This window comes from Anoplophora glabripennis, unplaced genomic scaffold (genome assembly GCF_000390285.2).
Source record: "Anoplophora glabripennis isolate ALB-LARVAE unplaced genomic scaffold, Agla_2.0 scaffold34, whole genome shotgun sequence".
Classification (NCBI taxonomy): Eukaryota; Metazoa; Arthropoda; class Insecta; order Coleoptera; family Cerambycidae; genus Anoplophora; species Anoplophora glabripennis.
The window spans coordinates 1,163,156-1,183,893 of NW_019426074.1; the positions used below are offsets into that span (position 1 = coordinate 1,163,156).

At 33.1% G+C, this 20,738-nt stretch overlaps 1 protein-coding gene across 1 annotated transcript; it reads left to right on the forward strand.

Annotated features, from left to right (window-relative positions):
• Nucleotides 1-104: 104 nt before the first annotated feature.
• On the forward strand, nucleotides 105-20,738 carry LOC108913789 (apyrase-like). Its single transcript, XM_023457266.1, has 10 exons — nucleotides 105-272; nucleotides 8,390-8,609; nucleotides 8,669-8,866; nucleotides 9,281-9,491; nucleotides 11,271-11,468; nucleotides 11,977-12,134; nucleotides 12,930-13,020; nucleotides 15,330-15,605; nucleotides 16,229-16,390; nucleotides 20,363-20,738. Exons 1-10 carry the CDS (start codon nucleotides 151-153, stop codon nucleotides 20,653-20,655), a joined length of 1,929 nt encoding a protein of 642 aa, XP_023313034.1. The 5' UTR covers nucleotides 105-150; the 3' UTR covers nucleotides 20,656-20,738.

Genomic DNA, 20,738 nt, shown 5'->3' on the forward strand with positions numbered 1-20,738 from the left:
TTTTCAAGAGGTTAAAGAAAATTCCCACATTACTCATTATCAAGATCTATTAAGAGCTTTGTATCAAAATAAGAGGAACTGAACACTCAATCTTATTCATTTATTGTTGGCAGTCGATTGTATCGCCGTGAATACAAAATCGCTCAAATTATGTTGAAGTTACAGTACATTTTTCTTTTGCTACCATTAACTTATGTGCTGAGTTGTACTACCGCTCGAAGTGAAACCAGATTCAATCTATCAGTGATTCATGTTAATGATTTTCATGCAAGGTAGGAAAAATTGTAGTAAATATGTAAAATAACAAATCGAATAAAAGAGAGTATATTAGTTAATTCTATTAACACTTTTCAGTAGGTGTTAATAAACGAACTCTTTTTCTGAATTTAAATTTCCAGCAGTAAACATGTTTACAACGTATCACATATTCAGTACAAGAAATGTGAATGAGAAATAATCAAAATATAATAATCCATTTTCTTAACCAAAATTTATATTTTACTTTATTACATATATACGTGATAAAAATTATAAAAATAACATTTCTTCAAAAACAGTGGCGGTTCTTCCATACCAGAGAGGGCGAAGGAAAAATTTAGGTACAAAGTATTGAAAAAAAAATCAAATATAATTGGGTAGTTATATTTTAAGTACTATTGAAATACAGGGAAAATGTACCCAACATTATTTTTTATAGTGAAAGTCCATTCTTCTGCTTTTGTCCGAAACAATATGAAAGTAACAAAATTTTATACTACTTACCTATTCCTAAACAAATTACGTTTATTAACAGCTATTATTTGCTTATGGTCGGAATAAACAGAGCCCAAGCTGCATGGTAAATGCGCCACTAATGCTCCGTCTTTCACTGCTGCGTGACGATAACCATGACCACCGCTGTAAACACTTTGCAGATGTAGAGGCGAGCTATGAGGGGCCTACGTATTAAGTGTTTTGCAAACGGATTTTCCAAACGAAACTAAATTGACTGCACATTACAAGTTTAACATTTCCTTTTTAATAAATTTTAAATGTTTTTTTTACCATGAAAATTTCTAGGGGAGTAGGCGGCATTTTCCAAACTGACGGAGTTCATCAACAAATTTGCTACACATTTTACCTGAGTGGACCATCGTAGCGTACGGCTATATCAAATCCCCTAAACAACCTGTGACGGAGATATGATTTACATCTTCAATTAATTAGAAAGTAATAATAATAATCATACATACATAATTCACATTTTTCGGTAAAGCTTTTAAACTGAAGTAAACAAAGTTTCTTAAAATTTTTTATCTTTCTGTCACAGTTTTACAGTAAATTCGGTTTTCTATATTTCCCATTTTTACCGGATTTACTATTCCGCCGTTTATTACTATTTGGTTAAGTATTTCCATTTAATTTGAATATTTTAAGGAAGAAATCAAAAAAGAAACATTTTTCAATACGCAAATTAAATCGATTGCGAACCTTTCTAAACTGATACCCACTACTTTTTATTTCCCCTGCAGCTTCTCTGATTCGTCCATTTAATTGTTCCACGATAGTAATTTATTTATTTATTTATTTATTTCAATTTTTGTATCTACAGGAAACCCAAATGATACAGTCGAAATAATAACAGTTGTTCAAAAAAATATTTACAATAAACAGTACCTTAACAAATACTATAAAAAATAAGTACTACTAGACAATCATCATTTACAAGTACTAAACTAATTGAGTTCTTTTATGAACTTAGAAAGTTGACACCACGATGCCTCAAGGATATCAAAATCCTGTTTGCAGCGCATTAACCACCTTACTAATTTCATTAATGGGAGAGAATATAATCCAACATTAGTGCGAGACTGATCTAAATAGAGAAATGAATTTGACCTGGTAGTGTAGTTTGGCACTCTTATATTAAATAATGATAATATTTCACTACAATTTATTCTGTTATGAAAAAGTTTATGAGCAAATATTAAATAAGAACAGTGTCTCCTACATTTTAGAGATTGAATACTAAGTAGATGTAATCTTTCACTATATTCATAATCATCTTTATTAATATTCAGTTTAATGATCAGAAAATAGCATATTTTCTTTTAAATACGCTCCAAAAGATCTACATGATTGGCAAAATGTGGATTCCAAATAATACAATAATATTCCAAAGTTGAACGCACTAGAGAGTTATATAAAAGAAAAAAGAAGTAATATTAGTGAAGTCCCGAGTTTGTCGTTTAATGAAACCACTCACTCTAAAACATTTGCTCAATAAATCTTCAATATGAGAAGTGAATTTCAATTCATAATCAAATTTTACTCCCAAATCCTTCACTGTCTTTACTCCTTCAAGTTTAATATTATCAATAAAATAATCCGACAACCAAATATTCTTTCTAACGGGTAAAAAAAACTCAAAACTTTTCCCGCTGCACTAAGACAGCAAATTGGTCTATAATTGGGAACTTCTTGCTGTTTTTGCTTCATCCAGACCCAAATATATGAATCAGGGGGTGTCAGATCTGTTGAGCATGGTAGCCATAGAACGAAACGACAAAAATCCACAAATTTTCGCGAGTTTCATGTAAATGTGTAGCTTGGATTCACTGAAAACTATTTGTGAAGTAAAAGTAAATACTTTTCAGTAAAATTTGGTCTTTTCTTGGTAATGATTTATTCATTCGATTAGATATTCCTTCAAATTTACTACAGGATTGTTGGATTCAAATGGATGGGTAATATTCAACATTGGCTGGACGACTATTTTGGGGAAGAGGAGGACCAATTCCATGATCACCCCGCTCACCCGATCTGACATTACTCGATTTTTCAGCTTAGGACAGGAAGGAATGAAAAGTATATAAAGTTCCCATTACTTCATTGGAACGATAAAGTGAAAGAATAAAAAAGCTGCAGGTGGAAATTTTACCTAATACAGGTACAGTTTGATTAGTTTAAGCTCATATCTCCACCACTGGTTGCTTAGGGGACTTGATATTGCGGCATGTTACAGCGGCCCCAGGTACAATGTGTACCAAAGTTATTTTGAATAGCTCCGTCAGTTCGACAATTATAATAAATGATATATCTCAAAACGAATCATTGTTGACAAAATATGTAGTTCCATTGTTGCTTGCCATCATAATTATTTTATTTAAAAATGGTACCACGTCATGTAATGAATTCAGTGATACATAAACAGAAGGCCAGTGCTAATTATTTTCTAAGGTTTAGCAACACGGAAGTACTAAGCAGATGCGTGAATAAACATTAACCTTCGATAAAGATATAACATCATTAAATAAAAGAGATAGCTATAAATGATAATAAACTGTATTGTTAAGATATGTTGATTTAGTTAGGTACTTTAATAAAAGGATTTCCCATACTTAGATGCGAGTTATTTTTTTTATTATTATATTTCCATAAAAATTAAGTCTTTTATAGGTTTAGGTATAAGACAAGTTTCAAAGTTTGTAAAAATGAATTTTTTTAAATTAATGAGGGAAATGAATATTTTATTTAACATTATACAGGGTAGAGTACTTAAGTACTTGAACAAATTTTAAGATAAAAAATTCATATAAACATGGGTCCCCATGGGTTCTTAAGAAACAGGGCGTTCAAAAAATTTCTAAATGTGAAATTTTTTCTAAGTAAAGTGCCTTTAATTTTTGTTTTCGTTAAAAATTGTATTTAACAAAGTTGTTCGAGGTCTCAAGAAATCCTTAAATACGGAGTTTAGTCACATTTTGCAAAGAACGCCATAATTTTTAACTACCTTACATGCCATATAATTCTTTTTTGACTAAACCCCGTATTTAAGCATTTTTGAGTTTTCAAACGGCTTTGTTAAATACAGTTTTTAACGAAAACAAAAATTAAAGACAGTTTGCTTAAGAAAAATTTCACATTTTGAAATTTTTTTGACACCCTATATACAGGGTGTCCCGGAAATGGTGGGCAATCTCTCGGATATGGATAGATAATGAGGAAATAATGTCACACGTTCATATAAAATTTTTTCCTCCGGGCTCACCCTGTAGAGTTATTAGGTCTTGAAGTTGAGAATTAAAAATGGTTTTTTTGCTGTAACTTTGAAAATTTTTTGGCTGGATCTATAATTTTTTAAGCTGCTTTGGATGATAATATGAAATCCTCGATAATAATTATGGGGGCCCGGGGGCAAAGCACCCCCCACCAAAATTTCTAGAAAAAAAATTTTTGTTCCACTATACCCCAAATTTTCCATCATTTTATAAAAATTTATGGTATTTTACGTAAAAAAGGTATACTTGTTGAATATCCATAAAATAGATATTTTTTGAGATAAACCCGTTTAAAGAGGAAGGTACCATTTAATTTGAGACATTTTATTTAACAGAAACACAGGTTTAATCGTAGTTGGCTTTTACATATCAGAATAAAGGACAAATAATTTGCAATAGCAGTGTTCCAAATTATGAGAATTTGGACTTAACTAAACTAACTAAACGAAAAGTGCATGACAATCAAAATTTTGTAACTAATATAATTCATAATAAATTCTCAATATTAGTTCCACCTTCTCTTATACAAATACGAGCTCGTTTAACAGAAGACTGTTGCACTCTCCATAACATTTCAGGATTTTGTCGTATTTCATTTGCACAATAAAAAATCCTTTCTTCTAATTCTTCTCTAGTGGTTACAGGTGTGGAATAAACAAGATTTTTCAAGTGCCCCCAAAAGAAAAAGTCAAGTGGGTTCATATCTGGAGTTCGGGCAGGCCAATGAATAGGTCCACCGCGACCTATCCAGCGATTAGGATATACCTCGTTTAAATGGTCCCTTACTGCAGCACTAAAGTGAGGCGGCGCCCCATCGTGCATGAATATCAGTGCATTTCTGGTTTCAAGATCAACATCTTCTAACAGTTGTGGTAATTGATGCACAAGGAAATCTAGGTAACGTTGACCATTCAGTCTAGGGGGTAACACAAATGGACCCAATAAGTAAGGACCAATAATTCCACTCCAAACATTAACATAAAATTGTCTTTGGTGCCTAGTTTCAATAATAGCGTGTGGGTTCTCATCAGACCAATAATGTAAATTATGGGAGTTAATAACTCCATTCCTCCCAAAACTTGCTTCGTCAGTATACAGAATTAATCTCGTAAACATAGGATTTTGCTCATGTCTCTGAAGAAACCATTGAGAAAACTGTACTCTTGCACGAAAATCATCAGGATTAAGAGCATGCACTTTTTGGATATGGTAAGGGTGAAGAAGCTGTTCTCTAAGGATTCTTGCAACAGTGGTCTTTGGAACATTGGTAAAAGAAGATAATGACCTAATGCTAACTGTTGGATGAGCAGCAACTTCGTCCAGTATATTTTCCTCTACTTCAACTGTACGTGCTGTTCGCGGGGCACCCCTGTTTGCAGTAACAGGAGCAAACTGACCTAAAGACATTAAAATTTATTTAATATCCATTTTGTTTAATAATAGTAATCGTATTTTACCAGTTTCTCTTAATCTTTGATCAATACGTTCGAAAGTTTTGCGATCCGGAATCCTTCTATTAGGATAAGAATGCTGATAAAATCTTCTTGCTGCCGAAGCATTACAAAGAGCCCGCCCGTACATTAAATGCATATCAGCATATTCTTCATTGGAATACTCCATATTTTATAACAAATTATGAGTTATGAGATGAGTCTTAGATTTAAAACTACGTATTTGACAAGTTTGACAATTTAATTGCCTTTGGCATACTCTGACATGTCAAAGCCAACCACGATTAAATCTGTGTTTCAATTAAATAAAATGTCTCAAATTAAATGGTACCTTCCTCTTTAAACGGGTTTATCTCAAAAAATATCTATTTTATGGATATTCAACAAGTATACCTTTTTTACGTAAAATACCATAAATTTTTATAAAATGATGGAAAATTTGGGGTATAGTGGAACAAAAATTTTTTTTCTAGAAATTTTGGTGGGGGGTGCTTTGCCCCCGGGCCCCCATAATTATTATCGAGGATTTCATATTATCATCCAAAGCAGCTTCAAAAATTATAGATCCACCCAAAAAATTTTCAAAATTTATTGAAAAATACAAAAGCTATAGCAAAAAAAACATTTTTACTTCTCAACTTCAAGAGCTAATAACTCTACAGGGTGAGCCCAGAGGAAAAAATTTTATATGAACTTGTGACATTATTTTCTCATTATCTATCCATATCCGAGAGATTGCCCACCATTTCCGGGACACCCTGTATTTTATTACATATTTGATTACTGCCCGTGTCTTCCCAAGATAAGCAAAACTTTTTATCAAGAATAACTTTTTCTCGAAAAAGTCAACAACAAAAATGGTTTACAAGGGTGCGGTACCCCATCCGCGGATACACTGTATATTGTATATAACACGCAAAGTTGTTGTTTCTCACAACATCATTAGTTGAAAAGCATCAACGTGACCTAAGTTTGTGTGTACGACCTAATATACAGTATAGCAGTAAATGAACTAAAAAAAAAATCGATGAATTGATGTTTGCTATTTTATTGTTAAAATGTGCAAGAGAAGGTAGTAGAAAAGATACCTCATCTCGTGGGTCAACGTTTTTCATTAGCAACATTGTTTTTTTTTCAAACAATTTGGACCGAGACTCAGTTTTTCCAATATATTGGAAAAACTATTGATTTTTACGACTTTTTTTATAAACATTTAGATTATCTCCAAAACCATGCATAATATTTAATTATAAAAAGTATCTGTATATCCAGTTAAAAACACACATTAAAAAAAATGTTCCTACGCCCTTTTAAAGACGAGTTTTTAAAAAAATAACAACGCCTCTGTAAAAATCAAAGAGAAGATAAGTTATGCATTTTTGCCCTTGACGAGATAAATAAATAGAATTATTCAAAAACTATTAAGCCCACAGCGACCATCTTTCGTACAGTTTTGAAGAACAGTAAAACTCACAACTTTTAGGCATATTTATAAAATTCCAACAAATAACAATCAAGTTATGGATAATTAAAAAAATGCTGTTTTTCCACGTTTTTTTGATGTTTTTTTTTTGCAATAACTTTTAAACAATTTAATGGATTTTTAATCTATCAGGCGGCATTTTGAGGCTTTTTATTGCGCATATTTCGTCTCTAAAATCAACAGTTTTTCCAATATATTGGGAAAACTGATTTTCGACCCAAATTGTTTAAAAAAGACAATGTTGCTAATGAAAAAAGTTGACTCACGAGATGAGATGTCTTATCTACTGCCTTCTTTAGCACATTTCAACAATAAAATAGCGGACATCAATTCATCAATGTTCAAATATTATAACGACGCGACTATTATGACAGTTTTGTGACTATATTTATCGTGTTATTGGAGATAGATTCATCAAATCTTATATCACTGTAATTGTAAGAACGAATTGCANAGTCAACGTTTTTCATTAGCAACATTGTTTTTTTTTCAAACAATTTGGATCGAAACTCAGTTTTTCCAATATATTGGAAAAACTATTGATTTTTACGACGTTTTTTTATAAACATTTAGATTATCTCCAAAACCATGCATAATATTTAATTATAAAAAGTATCTGTATATCCAGTTAAAAACACATTTAAAAAAAATGTTCCTACGCCCTTTTAAAGACGAGTTTTTAAAAAAATCACAACGCCTCTGTAAAAATCAAAGAGAAGATTAAAGTTATGCATTTTTGCCCTTGACGAGATAAATAAATAGAATTTTGCAAAAACTATTAAGCCCACAGCGACCATCTTTCGTACAGTTTTGAAGAACAGTAAAACTCACAACTTTTAGGCATATTTATAAAATTCCAATAAATAACAATCAAGTTATGGATAATTAAAAAAATGCTGTTTTTCCACGTTTTTTTGATGTTTTTTTTTGCAATAACTTTTAAACAATTTAATGGATTTTAATCTATCAGGCGGCATTTTGAGGCTTTTTATTGTGCATATTTCGTCTCTAAAATCAACAGTTTTTCCAATACATTGGAAAAACTGATTTTCGACCCAAATTGTTTAAAAAAGACAATGTTGCTAATGAAAAAAGTTGACTCACGAGATGAGACGTCTTATCTACTGCCTTCTTCAGCACATTTCAACAATAAAATAGCGGACATCAATTCATCAATGTTCAAATATTATAACGACGCGACTATTATGACAGTTTTGTGACTATATTTATCGTGTTATTGGAGATAGATTCATCAAATCTTATATCACTGTAATTGTAAGAACGAATTGCAATTAAAAAAAGTTCCTGTTATATTGTCATCATCAGATTGCACGTGTTCTTTTACATCTGCATACCAAATTAATCAGGCAAGCATTAAAAAAATACTTTGTATATGAGCAACATTAATATTTCAGATTTGACGAAACTAGTGACTCGGGAGGCGTTTGCAAAGAGAAGGGAAAATGTATTGGAGGTTTTTCTCGACTTTACAGGCAAATTAAGGATCTTTTAATTGAAAGACCAGATTCGATTCTACTAAATGCAGGTGATAATTTCCAAGGCACCCTTTGGTACACATTGGGAAAATGGAATGTCACCCAGGAATTCTTAAACAAACTTCCATTTGATGCCACAGTAAATATCAATCAGTATTGATATCTATGATTTAAATTAATAAAATTTCAATGATTTAGGTTTTAGGAAACCACGAATTTGATGATAATATTGAAGGTCTAAACTCATTTATGAAGACACTAAAGAGTCCGATAGTCGTCTCTAACATGAACGATAGTTTGGAACCTACAATTCAAGGACTGTACAACAAAAGCACGGTAATTGAGAGGGGTGGAAAAAAAATTGGGATAATAGGAGTCATCATTTCATCTGTTGACGTAAGTTACAAATTTTTCCGACGATGCACTCACTTAAAACCAATAAAAAATAAACCTTGTTTAATTGACAACGATTAGCTAATTTGGACCCATCTCAACTTATTTATTATAAATCAATTTTATGTGTTCGTTTGTTTTGTCGAATCTGTAAAACAGATAATCCGGCTGAAACTTACTTAATCATGAATCATAGACAATATTTTCATATGAATTTCTTTTTGTATCTCTGATATCAACTGTACATTCGTATAGTACTTGATTGATGAATCAGAACAATTCTAAATATATCTAAAGCACACTAAATATATTAACTTATATTACCAACCGAATAAGATTGTGGTTTACAATATGCAATATTAAAGTAGGATAATTATTTTACACACTTTCAGAGGATTCTAAAACACTTATTTTTAGCAAATTGCCGCCACGGGCAATCTGAACTTTTACTTAGAATCACCTAGCGTTAACGCAGAGGCGGAACGTTTGGTAAAAGAGGAGGGAGTTTTCACTAATATTGTTGTTTCTCATGCTGGATATGATGTGGATCAAAAGATTGCTGCTAATGCTTCAGAAAAGATCAGCCTCGTAGTTGGTGGCCATACACACACATTTTTATACACTGGAGGTAATTAAANGTCTTTCTGAACCAATAAAATGAACCGTTTCTGAGAAAAACGACTTCAAACATTTTCATGCGTTAACGCTGCTTTAAACTGATTTTTAAGATTTACAAAGGAGGCTTTGAAAACAATAATTTAATGTTGCCTTAGCTACTTTTGACAGATAATATTTATGTGAATTATTCTGTTGTGATCATTTGTGTGTAAAACATAAGTGATTAAAACTGATAAAATGAATCATAATAATAATAATAATAATAATAAATATTGCGTCAACGATGGAAACATATTAATTCCGGTTCAAGAACTGGTCATTTTTAGTCCCGACATCACATTTTTTTTATTTGAATTATCGCATTTATGATATGGGAGGAATAATAATCTCTTAAGAAATCTATGACCTATACCAGGTGTCTCAGTTGTATTGTTCCAATGGAATATTTCCATAATATTAAAATTCTTTCACCTCTGGTTTAACTGAAAACCATCGTAACTTTTTTTATTTTAACTGTATTTATGATTCTCTTGACACCAAAGACTAATCGTGAACAACAGAATAGATGCTAAAGAAAATGTTCAGAACGTCCATTTGATTAAATGCAACACTCGCCTCGATGCAAAAGTTCGTCAGAGGTAACATTTTTAATAATTCGGCATTAAGAGCTCCACACTTATTCCGAATTATATTTTTTTTTTAGTCTGCAGGAGACGACTGGTATACAGTATCCTACTATCCTTCAAATCTCCCCATGGAAAATTATCTAACTGCGTTGGACCGGGTGCTTCTGCAGGCCATTTTATTTGTCCTATTCACCTGTTAAGAAAAATTTGCAATTACAATCTAGAATTGTGAGGGGTGTGCCCCATCATGCTGAAAAAACATGTTGGCACGTATTCAGCGAAACATTATCAATAAAACTTGGAAATTCGCTCTGAACGTATTCTAAATATGCCTCACTAGTTAATGTTCCTTCATAAAACTTTGGTCCGACAATGTACCCATCGATCATGCCACACCATACGTTAATGCCCCAAATTCTTCGAAATTTAGTCTCTCTCATCCAATGAAGATTATCTACAGACCAATAAAAGCAATTGTGTCGATTGACAGTTCAATTATTATGAAAACGGCTTCATAAGCAGACGCTACCCATACAAGAAACCTCAGTCTTCTGTCATAATCTCCTGGTTGTAATCCTTGATGCAGGTGGATTTTGAAAGATCTGAATTTACCTAACTTTAGGATTCGTTGAACGAGAGATATCGCATTCTGCTTCAATTTTTCGAATTATATGGATTATTAAACACACTGCCCCAAACAGCAACACTGCTCTTCATCAGTAGCAGTCTTTCTTTTAAAATAAGTTTGTTTTTTTAGAAGGCCCCACATGTCGCTAAATTTGAAGCCATACGTGTAAAGTGCTTCGTATTTGGGATATGTACGTCTTTAACTTCAATTTTAGGCTCAATTTAAAGAAGTTTAGGTTGAAATTTATCGTTTTTAAGTAATGGAGATATGCCATTAGAAGAATACAACTGAAACACCTGGTATATATAAAGGGAGTCTATAAAGCTAAGACGACAATTTTAAAAACCACCGAAATGCATTTCAAAATTCTACTGTGTATAAATAGCAATGTCCAAGATTTCTGAAGGAACTCTTCCACTAACGAAAAAAGGTAATGAGTGTTGCCAAAATTATTCATGTATCTGATAAAATAATTCAGGTAGATATTTTTTCTATTATTCCTAGTAAAAATAAATTACCAACGATTTAAATTTAGAAAACCCTCCTGGGCCTGAACCAGTCAAAGGACCATACCCAACCATTGTCCGAAGCAAAACCGGCAAAAATGTTCTCGTTGTTCAAGCATCATGCTTCTGCCGGTACTTGGGAAATATAACTATATTTCTGGATGATCTTGGAGAAATTATAGACTATTCTGGTGTACCAATTTTTCTAGGCAGCAATCTTTTGCAAGGTAAATATTGTATACAGAATACTTAATTAAGAAAGGAACACACAACTTCATCGAATTTTGTCAGTATTTGGACAACCACTTCACCAAGCCTTTATCAATATAATAATTAATTTATCCGTAGACAACGCTAGTTATACCTTACATATGATGTAAAATATATTTCCTAGACTATTTTATTCTTCTGTACGGCTGGATCCCATTCTCACTGATACCCCTAAAAAACCTTTTAAATATTTAAACCTTTTAGATATCTTTTGTTTGTGTATTTTGCAAATATTTGTTTTTGATTAACCAGCGGATTAAGCACATCATTAAATGATACGTGAATATCTTTAAATTTAGCATTTGGTTAAGGGACTTAGATCAGATTAGATAATAAATTTATTTACTAATTAAACTATTTCTCTCCTAGAGAAACATATAATGTATAAGAATGAGACAAACATAGATTTAACCAACAATTTTTAATCGACAGTTGAAAGAGATTGGCCCTAACTTAAATTTTCAGATGAACAAATTAATAAAGACCTGCTCCCCTGGAAAGAGATGGTAGATGCTATGGGTGGTACCGTGCTGGGGTCAAGTCTAGTTACTCTAGACATGAGCAAGTGCAGATACGCAGAATGTACGTTTGGAAACTTGGTGGCAGATGCTATGGTTTATTCAGTACGTAAACTCATACAACAATAGTATTTTCCAGTCTGGTCTACCATTCGCACGATATTTGAAAATTTTTACTTATGATATTATTTACAGTAGATAGTACTTACATACAGGGTGTTCAAATTAAAACTTCCCACCTGGAAAATATCGGAATTAAAAAAAAAACTGAAACACGTCGATTTTCGTTTCAAACACGTGACACGTGATGGCGTAAGTGTTGGTGTCTTGGAAGTTACCCCTTAAGCAGGGATATAAAATACCCCTAAACTTTAAATGGCTTCCTATGTTGAGTGACACCTCATTTTTAAAACTTTTTCAATTCTACTCACAACGACATACGACTTTATTTAAAAAATATAAAAGAGGTACAGAATGTTTTCTGAGTCTATGTCGTAACATCAGTTTAGTTTGATAATTTCATTTAAAAAAATATCACATTATTTGTGGTCAACATTCTATAAACTGATAAATAAATATGTCAATGGAGGTACTAAGAGGCACTGTCACTAATATTTGTAACTCAATTCAGAGAAATACTGTCTTTAATTAAATATATTGTTAGCCCAAATGTTATCTATTTACGGAAGACATATTCAGAGATATTTAAGTAAATATAACAACTCAACACCTTGGATCTGGAAAACAAGCGACTTTAGAGCCTAGAGCCAGAAAATATTCCCTTTACGTTATGACATGGACTTAGAAAACACATTGTATATTTATTGCATTTTAATATTTAGCAACTAGTGTTATATGTATGCATATTAATGAAATAGGAACACTGTTAACAACTTTTAGTGGACTGACAAAGCTGAGGAAGGGTCATGGACTTTCGCTTCCATTGCTATTGTATCCTCAGGAAGTATGAGAACCAATATAATTATTGGAAGTAAGTAATTACGTTTTCAAAAATTTAAATTACTAAGAATACTATGTACAAGATCATTTACATAACATTTTACATCCCTTATCTTTTTTCCTTACTATCTAGGATAAAATAGGAAACACCAAAGTTTTGGAAAGATCTCTTGCGATGTTAAAGCTACCTATAGGTATATGCCAAACTTTTGTTTGTTTAAATAAAATACCCTGAATATTTGTCGCTTTTTGGAATCCTCTTCTTTCTCTGTTTACAATGATATTTACTTAAACGTATCATTTAATATTTTATTCCGAGAAAGGATATCTGATCCTTAATAAACTTATCGTGTTCTAAACAATGGATTTTTTTACAAATATTTTTATGAAGGGATAACTTTATGATAAGCAAGAAATCTTTATTTAACTTCCATGTAATATAATTCTTTCTACGCGGATTCTGAAAGAAAAGAAAGACCTAAGGAGAAAATATTGAACGAAGTTAATACATACTTTTAATGAGGTGGAGAACAAAGCATTGCAAAAAAAAAACACTATTGGAATATATGTCTTTCTTTTATAGAATAGGAGGTATTATAAAACATGTTTCATAACAATATATTTTCCTTAATAGAAAGTTTAAAGATTTGTTTAATGTGGATAACATGCCCATCCATGGCAATCTTGACTATGTTAGTAAATAAACCCAAGTATTGAACAAACAGGGTGTTTCATTGAAAAAAAACAAAAGCTTGGTATACAGGGTGTTAAAAAAGAGTGTAAAATATTTAAGGAGGTAATAGTATGAACCAAAATAAGCAGAAAAGTCTCAATAAACATGGGTCCGCAAAGTAACGGTTGCGGAGATATGGAATGTTTTATGTTTTTTAGCCCCTTTTTTTATTTTGCAAAAACGTTGTGTATTTTCTTATAATAGTTGGTTGATGTTTAGTGAAATAAACAGTACGTATTTGACAGTTGTTCTCAGTGCACAAGTTTTCTTTCGCTATGGCTGGTTACTCTAACGCAGAATTAACAGACATGCATTTCATGTATGGTCGTGCTAATGGGAACGCCACCGAAGCGCGACGTCTTTATGTTGACGCTTATCCAAATCGCCAGATTCCTTCACAACGCATGTTTGGAAGAATTCACCAAAGATTGCGTGATACCGGTTCCTTGAGCAAACAGTGCCATTTATCCGGAAGACCAAGGTCGGTATCCACTCCTAGAGCAGAAGAAGAAATTCTAGCACTGGTAGAGCAGAATCCAGGTACGAGTGTGCGGAGAATATCAGCCGAGGTAGGAATTAGTGGTCCTCTTGTTTGGAGAATCCTTCACGAGCAACTGCTTTATCCATACCATGTGCAACGAGTACAGGCCTTAAATCCAATAAATGATCATCAAGCACGTTTGGTTTTTTGCCGCTGGTTTCTACGTCATGATGCTGAAGACCCTCGTTTTCTTGCAAACATTCTTTTTACTGATGAGGCCGGGTTCACAAGAAATGGAGTGTTTAATTTTCACAATACGCATATTTGGGCCGACGAAAATCCTCATGCTCTAATAGAATCTGGACATCAGGCACGTTTTTCATTAAACATTTGGATGGGTATTGTAGGTGACAGGTTTCTAGGTCCTGTTGTTTTACCAAACCGATTAACAGGCGCTGCTTACCTCAACTTTCTGCAGAACACACTGTATGAGTTTTTGGAAGACATTCCTTTGAATCAGAGGCAACAAATGTGGTTCCAGCATGATGGTGCTCCAGCTCATTTTTCCATGGCCGTTAGAGAGCATTTACACCAAACTTTTCCACATAGATGGGTAGGAAGGGCCGGACCTGTTTTATGGCCTCCAAGATCGCCTGATCTGAACCCTCTAGATTTCTTTGTTTGGGGATATTTGAAGACATTAGTGTATGGTACTCCTGTAAATAGCCTGGAAGAGCTGCAGCTACGGATTAATCAAAAGTGTCAAGAAATCCAAACCAAGGAGGGTGTTTTCGAAAGAGTTCGAATATCGTTGAGACGAAGATGTCGTGCCTGCTTGGAAATGGACGGAGGGCACTTTGAACATCTTCTGTAACTTTGTTTTTTGTTTGTTAAAAGCTTCCTTTGTCGGTTTATTCCTAATAAAATAAAATGTTTGAAAAACGAATAGTGGTCCATATCTCCGCAACCGTTACTTTGCGGACCCTTGTTTATTAGGACTTTTCTGCTTTCTTTCTGCTCTTTTTTTAACATTTAATTTTTTAGATTAATTTGAAATCGAAAGAGTTGTTCCCAAAACATAGGTCTTTTCCATTTTTTCCTAAATCGAAAATTATTTTATTTCCAGATATTACCTACAATGACCTAAGTACTGCAATACCTTATAACAACACCTTTGATGTTGCCGAGATTCAAGGAAAACATATTAAAGAACTGTTGGAATACAATACCCTGCCTTATTTTGATAGCTCAACTGATGACAAAAGCTTAAAACTTATGCAATTTGCAGGCAAGTTAACAATAATACATTGCGAACTATACAATTCAGTATGCAATTTGATACTATTTTTTCTGTACAAAATATATATAAATCTATTAAGAGGAAGTAGAAATTATATCTGCTTTTCACCTTAATTAAATATTAAGTGCATATATAAATATTATTATAGCAGTAAGAAAAATTCATATTTTTTAATTATTTATATGTATAGTGTGACCGAGTGCAAACTTGATATGTGATTTTTCCAAATTTGTTTTGACACTCGTACAAATACTTAGAACACTAAGCCATTTGCGTGAATACTTCTATACAATCTTTTCGAGGGCACATGAGTATTATTAACAGTTAACAAAATTCACAGAAACTGGCAATACTGAATTGTTTGATCATATCTGTTTATTATGATTTATTATCATGATAGCATGAAATATTGTTATCATTATCTTATATCAAATCAAATCAAATATTTTTGAGCTGATTTTTTGAGGAGGCTCTTAAAACATGATAAACTAACATATTTTCACAAGAGACACGAAAAAAAATATTCGTTTTTTTTTTGGACCACTATAAAACCTAATTATAAAGAAATGTATACGAGATATGTTCAGAAAATAATCGGGCTTTATTATTAATTTTATACATTATTGCTCCTTNAATTTTTTAGATTAATTTGAAATCGAAAGAGTTGTTCCCAAAACATAGGTCTTTTCCATTTTTTCCTAAATCGAAAATTATTTTATTTCCAGATATTACCTACAATGACCTAAGTACTGCAATACCTTATAACAACACCTTTGATGTTGCCGAGATTCAAGGAAAACATATTAAAGAACTGTTGGAATACAATACACTGCCTTATTTTGATAGCTCAACTGATGACAAAAGCTTAAAACTTATGCAATTTGCAGGCAAGTTAACAATAATACATTGCGAACTATACAATTCAGTATGCAATTTGATACTATTTTTTCTGTACAAAATATATATAAATCTATTAAGAGGAAGTAGAAATTATATCTGCTTTTCACCTTAATTAAATATTAAGTGCATATATAAATATTATTATAGCAGTAAGAAAAATTCATATTTTTTAATTATTTATATGTATAGTGTGACCGAGTGCAAACTTGATATGTGATTTTTCCAAATTTGTTTTGACACTCGTACAAATACTTAGAACACTAAGCCATTTGCGTGAATACTTCTATACAATCTTTTCGAGGGCACATGAGTATTATTAACAGTTAACAAAATTCACAGAAACTGGCAATACTGAATTGTTTGATCATATCTGTTTATTATGATTTATTATCATGATAGCATGAAATATTGTTATCATTATCTTATATCAAATCAAATCAAATATTTTTGAGCTGATTTTTTGAGGAGGCTCTTAAAACATGATAAACTAACATATTTTCACAAGAGACACGAAAAAAAATATTCGTTTTTTTTTTGGACCACTATAAAACCTAATTATAAAGAAATGTATACGAGATATGTTCAGAAAATAATCGGGCTTTATTATTAATTTTATACATTATTGCTCCTTGTCTCTTTCAACTTACTCCCCTCCTCTATTCAAACACATCACAAGGAGCCAGGTTTGGCGAGTAAGGAGGGTAAGGGAGGACGGTAATCTGATTTTTTGCACAAAACTGACAATTCACAAAGCTGAGTGTGCGGGAGCATTGTCGTGGTGCAAGAACCATGAGTTGTCTTGCTACAACTCTGATATCTTTTTGCGGATTTTTTCACCTAACTGTTGTAAAATGCCTAGTCGGTACACACGGTTCACTATCTCATCTTGAAGCAAGGATTCAAAATGCACCGTTCCATTATAGTCGAAAAAACAGTGAGCATTGCTTTGACATTGGATCGAGACTGACGTACTTTCTTGAGGGGGAGGGGGGGGCGTGGAGATCCTTTGCCAATCCATTGTGATGATTGAACTTTTGTTTCAATGTCGTAGCCGTAAACTCAGCTTTCGTCTTCCGTTATGATCCTTTGAATGAATGTCTCATAGTCATTGCAGTGTTCAACGAGTTGCCGACGAACTTCCACATGATTTTCTTTTTGCTGTTAGTCACCAAACGAGGAACGAATTTTGCTGCAACTCGATTTTTTCTGTCAAAATTTCAAGGAATGACCCAACTTAGATGTTAACCTCTTCTGCAATTTACCTGACAGTCAATCGGCGATTTGCACGCATCAAATTGACTTTCTGAACGTAGGAGTCATCAATTGAAGTTGAAAGCCTTCCTGGTCGAGGATCATCTTCAATTGACTGACAACCACTTTTAAATCGTGATGACCATTCGTAACATTGCGTACGACCAATCTCCATAAACTTGTTTCAAAAGTTGAAACATTTCAATATCACTAAAACTAAATGAGATATCAACGATACAAGAAGATGTGGTTGCACAGAAGGCTATGCGCAACGCAATGCTGCCAACCGCATATCATTAAATTCTAAATAAATCTCCATTAGCGCGTTCAAAAAGTTCGGTTATTTTCTGAACAGGCGTCGTACTCACTGATTTGTATTATACTGTGAGGATATTTTGCAAAACATTCTGTACAGCGACGAAGTAATTTATGTTAATATTTCAATATTCAGTTTTAATACTGTTTTAGTTGTTATTCCAGTTTTAAAATATCGGTAGTATCTGAGAATCTACCCTCTGCATTCATATACAGCGTGGTAAAAAAGGTCTGCATAAAATTCATATGTTCATTAAACAATTTTTTTTCGAAAAACGGTGAGACCCGTCGATTTTTATTTGATAATCCACTTACGGCATCGATGACATATTTTTTTTTTAAATGACAACGCATATTTTTTTCGTTCGAAATTGATGACAGTGATAATTATCTAAACAACGGTGTGAAAATTTCGATGTCTTACATAACAATTTTTTTTAGAAAAATGCACCTTAAGTTCTTATAAGTGATAATTGTCTACTTACACTATTAATGGCTCCGAAAAGGACAAAGTTGACAAAATTACATTTCAAACGAGTAAAATTACACTAATGTTTGTGTAAGTCTAGCGAAATTGTTCGAATTGCCCACCCTGTACCATTTGGCATTGTCCTAAGCGTGTGTAAACGCCGTCTACACTTCGTTCAAGCATTCCCGGGTCGATTTGATTTATTTCAAAACGAATACGGTTTTTAAGTTCTTCCAAATCACCTGGTCTGTTTGTGTACACACGCGATTTCAAATAGCCCCACAAAAAAAAGTCTAGAGGTGTTAAATCAGGCGAACGCGGAGGCCACTCGATTGTTCCGCGTCGCCCGATCCACCGGCCAGTAAACGTGTTATTCAAGTACTCCCGTACTTGCACTCCATAATGGGGCGGTGCACCATCCTGCTGAAACCAAATTCTTTCCTCAGGAATATCAGGATCCTCGTTGTTCGGGAATAACTCTGCTAAGCTTGGGACCAAATCGAACCGCAGGAAATCCAAATAGCGAGCAGCAGTTAAATTTTCCTCGAAAAAATACGGGCCTAAAATACGACGCCCTATTATTCCCGCCCAAACGTTCACCTTTCGGGGGTGCTGATGATCTACTTCTTGCACCCAGTGCGGGTTTTCCTGAGACCAATACCGGCAGTTATGTCGATGCACCGATCCATTAAGATAAAAAGTAGCCTCGTCAGAAAAAATTATGTTCTTGAGGAAGTCGGGGTCTCCGTTACATCGATGCATTAAATCTTCACAAAAGTGGAGACGGCGGTCTGGGTCGTCCTCAGTCAATGCATGTATCAAGTGACCCTTATAGGGGTGAAATTTCTCTTTTTTGAGAAAGTTCACCACAGTTACATGTGAAATATCATTGTTCAATGCAATCGACCTTGTACTAGAATGAGGGTTGTCCTGGAGCTCCACCAGGATATTCAATCTAGTTTCATCATCTACTCTAGGACGACCCGCACGAGGAGCATCTTTCACACTACCAGTTTCCTCAAACCTTGCCAGTACCCTACTAACCGTAGATTGCGTAATTGGTGGTCTGTCAGGGTACGTTGCATTAAATAATTGGCAAGCTTCTTGATGGGTTCGTAACTTATCGCCGAAACCAATCATCCTCAAAATATCAATTCTTTCGCGTTCACTAAGTTTTGCCATTTCGAATTAAACGATTTCACCAAAGAATGTTAAATCGGTACTGATTTTTAGTCTTCAATATTTCAGGTAATCTACTCCTTTCAAGTAAACATTTCTTTGGATCTTTTTTTTTTGGGGAATTTATCGGCAAACTCGAAGACAAAAAGTCGACCTTAATTTGCTACATACTATTTGGATTTTGTGCGGTTGAACTTGGTTCTAAATTTTGCAGTTTAATCAGGATCCTGACAATATCTGATGAATAATTCCGCAAATATTACATAACACCAGTTGCAACTTAAGTTATCTGAAATGCTTTCTGCCGAATAAATTTTTTTCTAAGGCATTTGATCCGTAAACAGCAAATTATTGCATTCAAGAACTTAAGGTGCATTTTTCTAAAAAAAATTGTTATGTAAGACATCGAAATTTTCACACCGTTGTTTAGATAATTATCACTGTCATCAATTTCGAACGAAAAAAATATGCGTTGTCATTTAAAAAAAAATTATGTCATCGCTGCCGTAAGTGGATTATCGAAAAAAAAATTTTTCCACATAACAAGGTGCCCTGGATCAAATAAAAATCGACGGGCCTCACCGTTTTTCGAAAAAAAAATTGTTTAACGAAAATATGAATTTTATGCAGAACTTTTTTACCACGCTGTATGTATAAGTAGGTACTAATTTTTAATTTGTTCTTGTCCAAAAACATTAATTATTAAATATGGAACCATGATTTCTACAACGACATTTGTTTTAAGGAGTCCATGTTGTAATGAATCTAACCCGTCCAGAAGGTGAGAGGGTCGAATCGCTGAAACTTCGTTGTCAGTCATGTGAGATTCCTGTATACGAAAATATCGAGTTGAACAAAACCTACAGGATAGTTATTAATTCTTATGTAGCGAATGGAGGAGACAATTATCCAATGTTAACTGAAAATATTAAGAACTTGCAAGTTGGTCAATTTAGTACAGATGTTTTAATCGACTATATTGGCCACAGGTCTCCCGTATTTCAAGAGGAAGAAGGAAGAATTGTTATTCTCAGATAAAATGATAAGAGTTGTAGATTAGTGTTCTTTTAATTGGAAAATGTTTGCTTAATAAGACTTTAAACAAAAAATAATATTCATAA

What these genes read in the sequence shown, in the direction of transcription:
- LOC108913789 (XM_023457266.1), top strand. Translation starts at nt 151, where the DNA reads ATGTTGAAGTTACAGTACATTTTTCTTTTGCTACCATTAACTTATGTG. An exon ending in TCATCATTTCATCTGTTGAC is followed by an intron (nt 8,867 to 9,280) that starts GTAAGTTACAAA and finishes ACTTATTTTTAG; the next exon opens with CAAATTGCCGCCACGGGCAA. An exon ending in AAAACTTATGCAATTTGCAG is followed by an intron (nt 16,391 to 20,362) that starts GCAAGTTAACAA and finishes ATTTGTTTTAAG; the next exon opens with GAGTCCATGTTGTAATGAAT.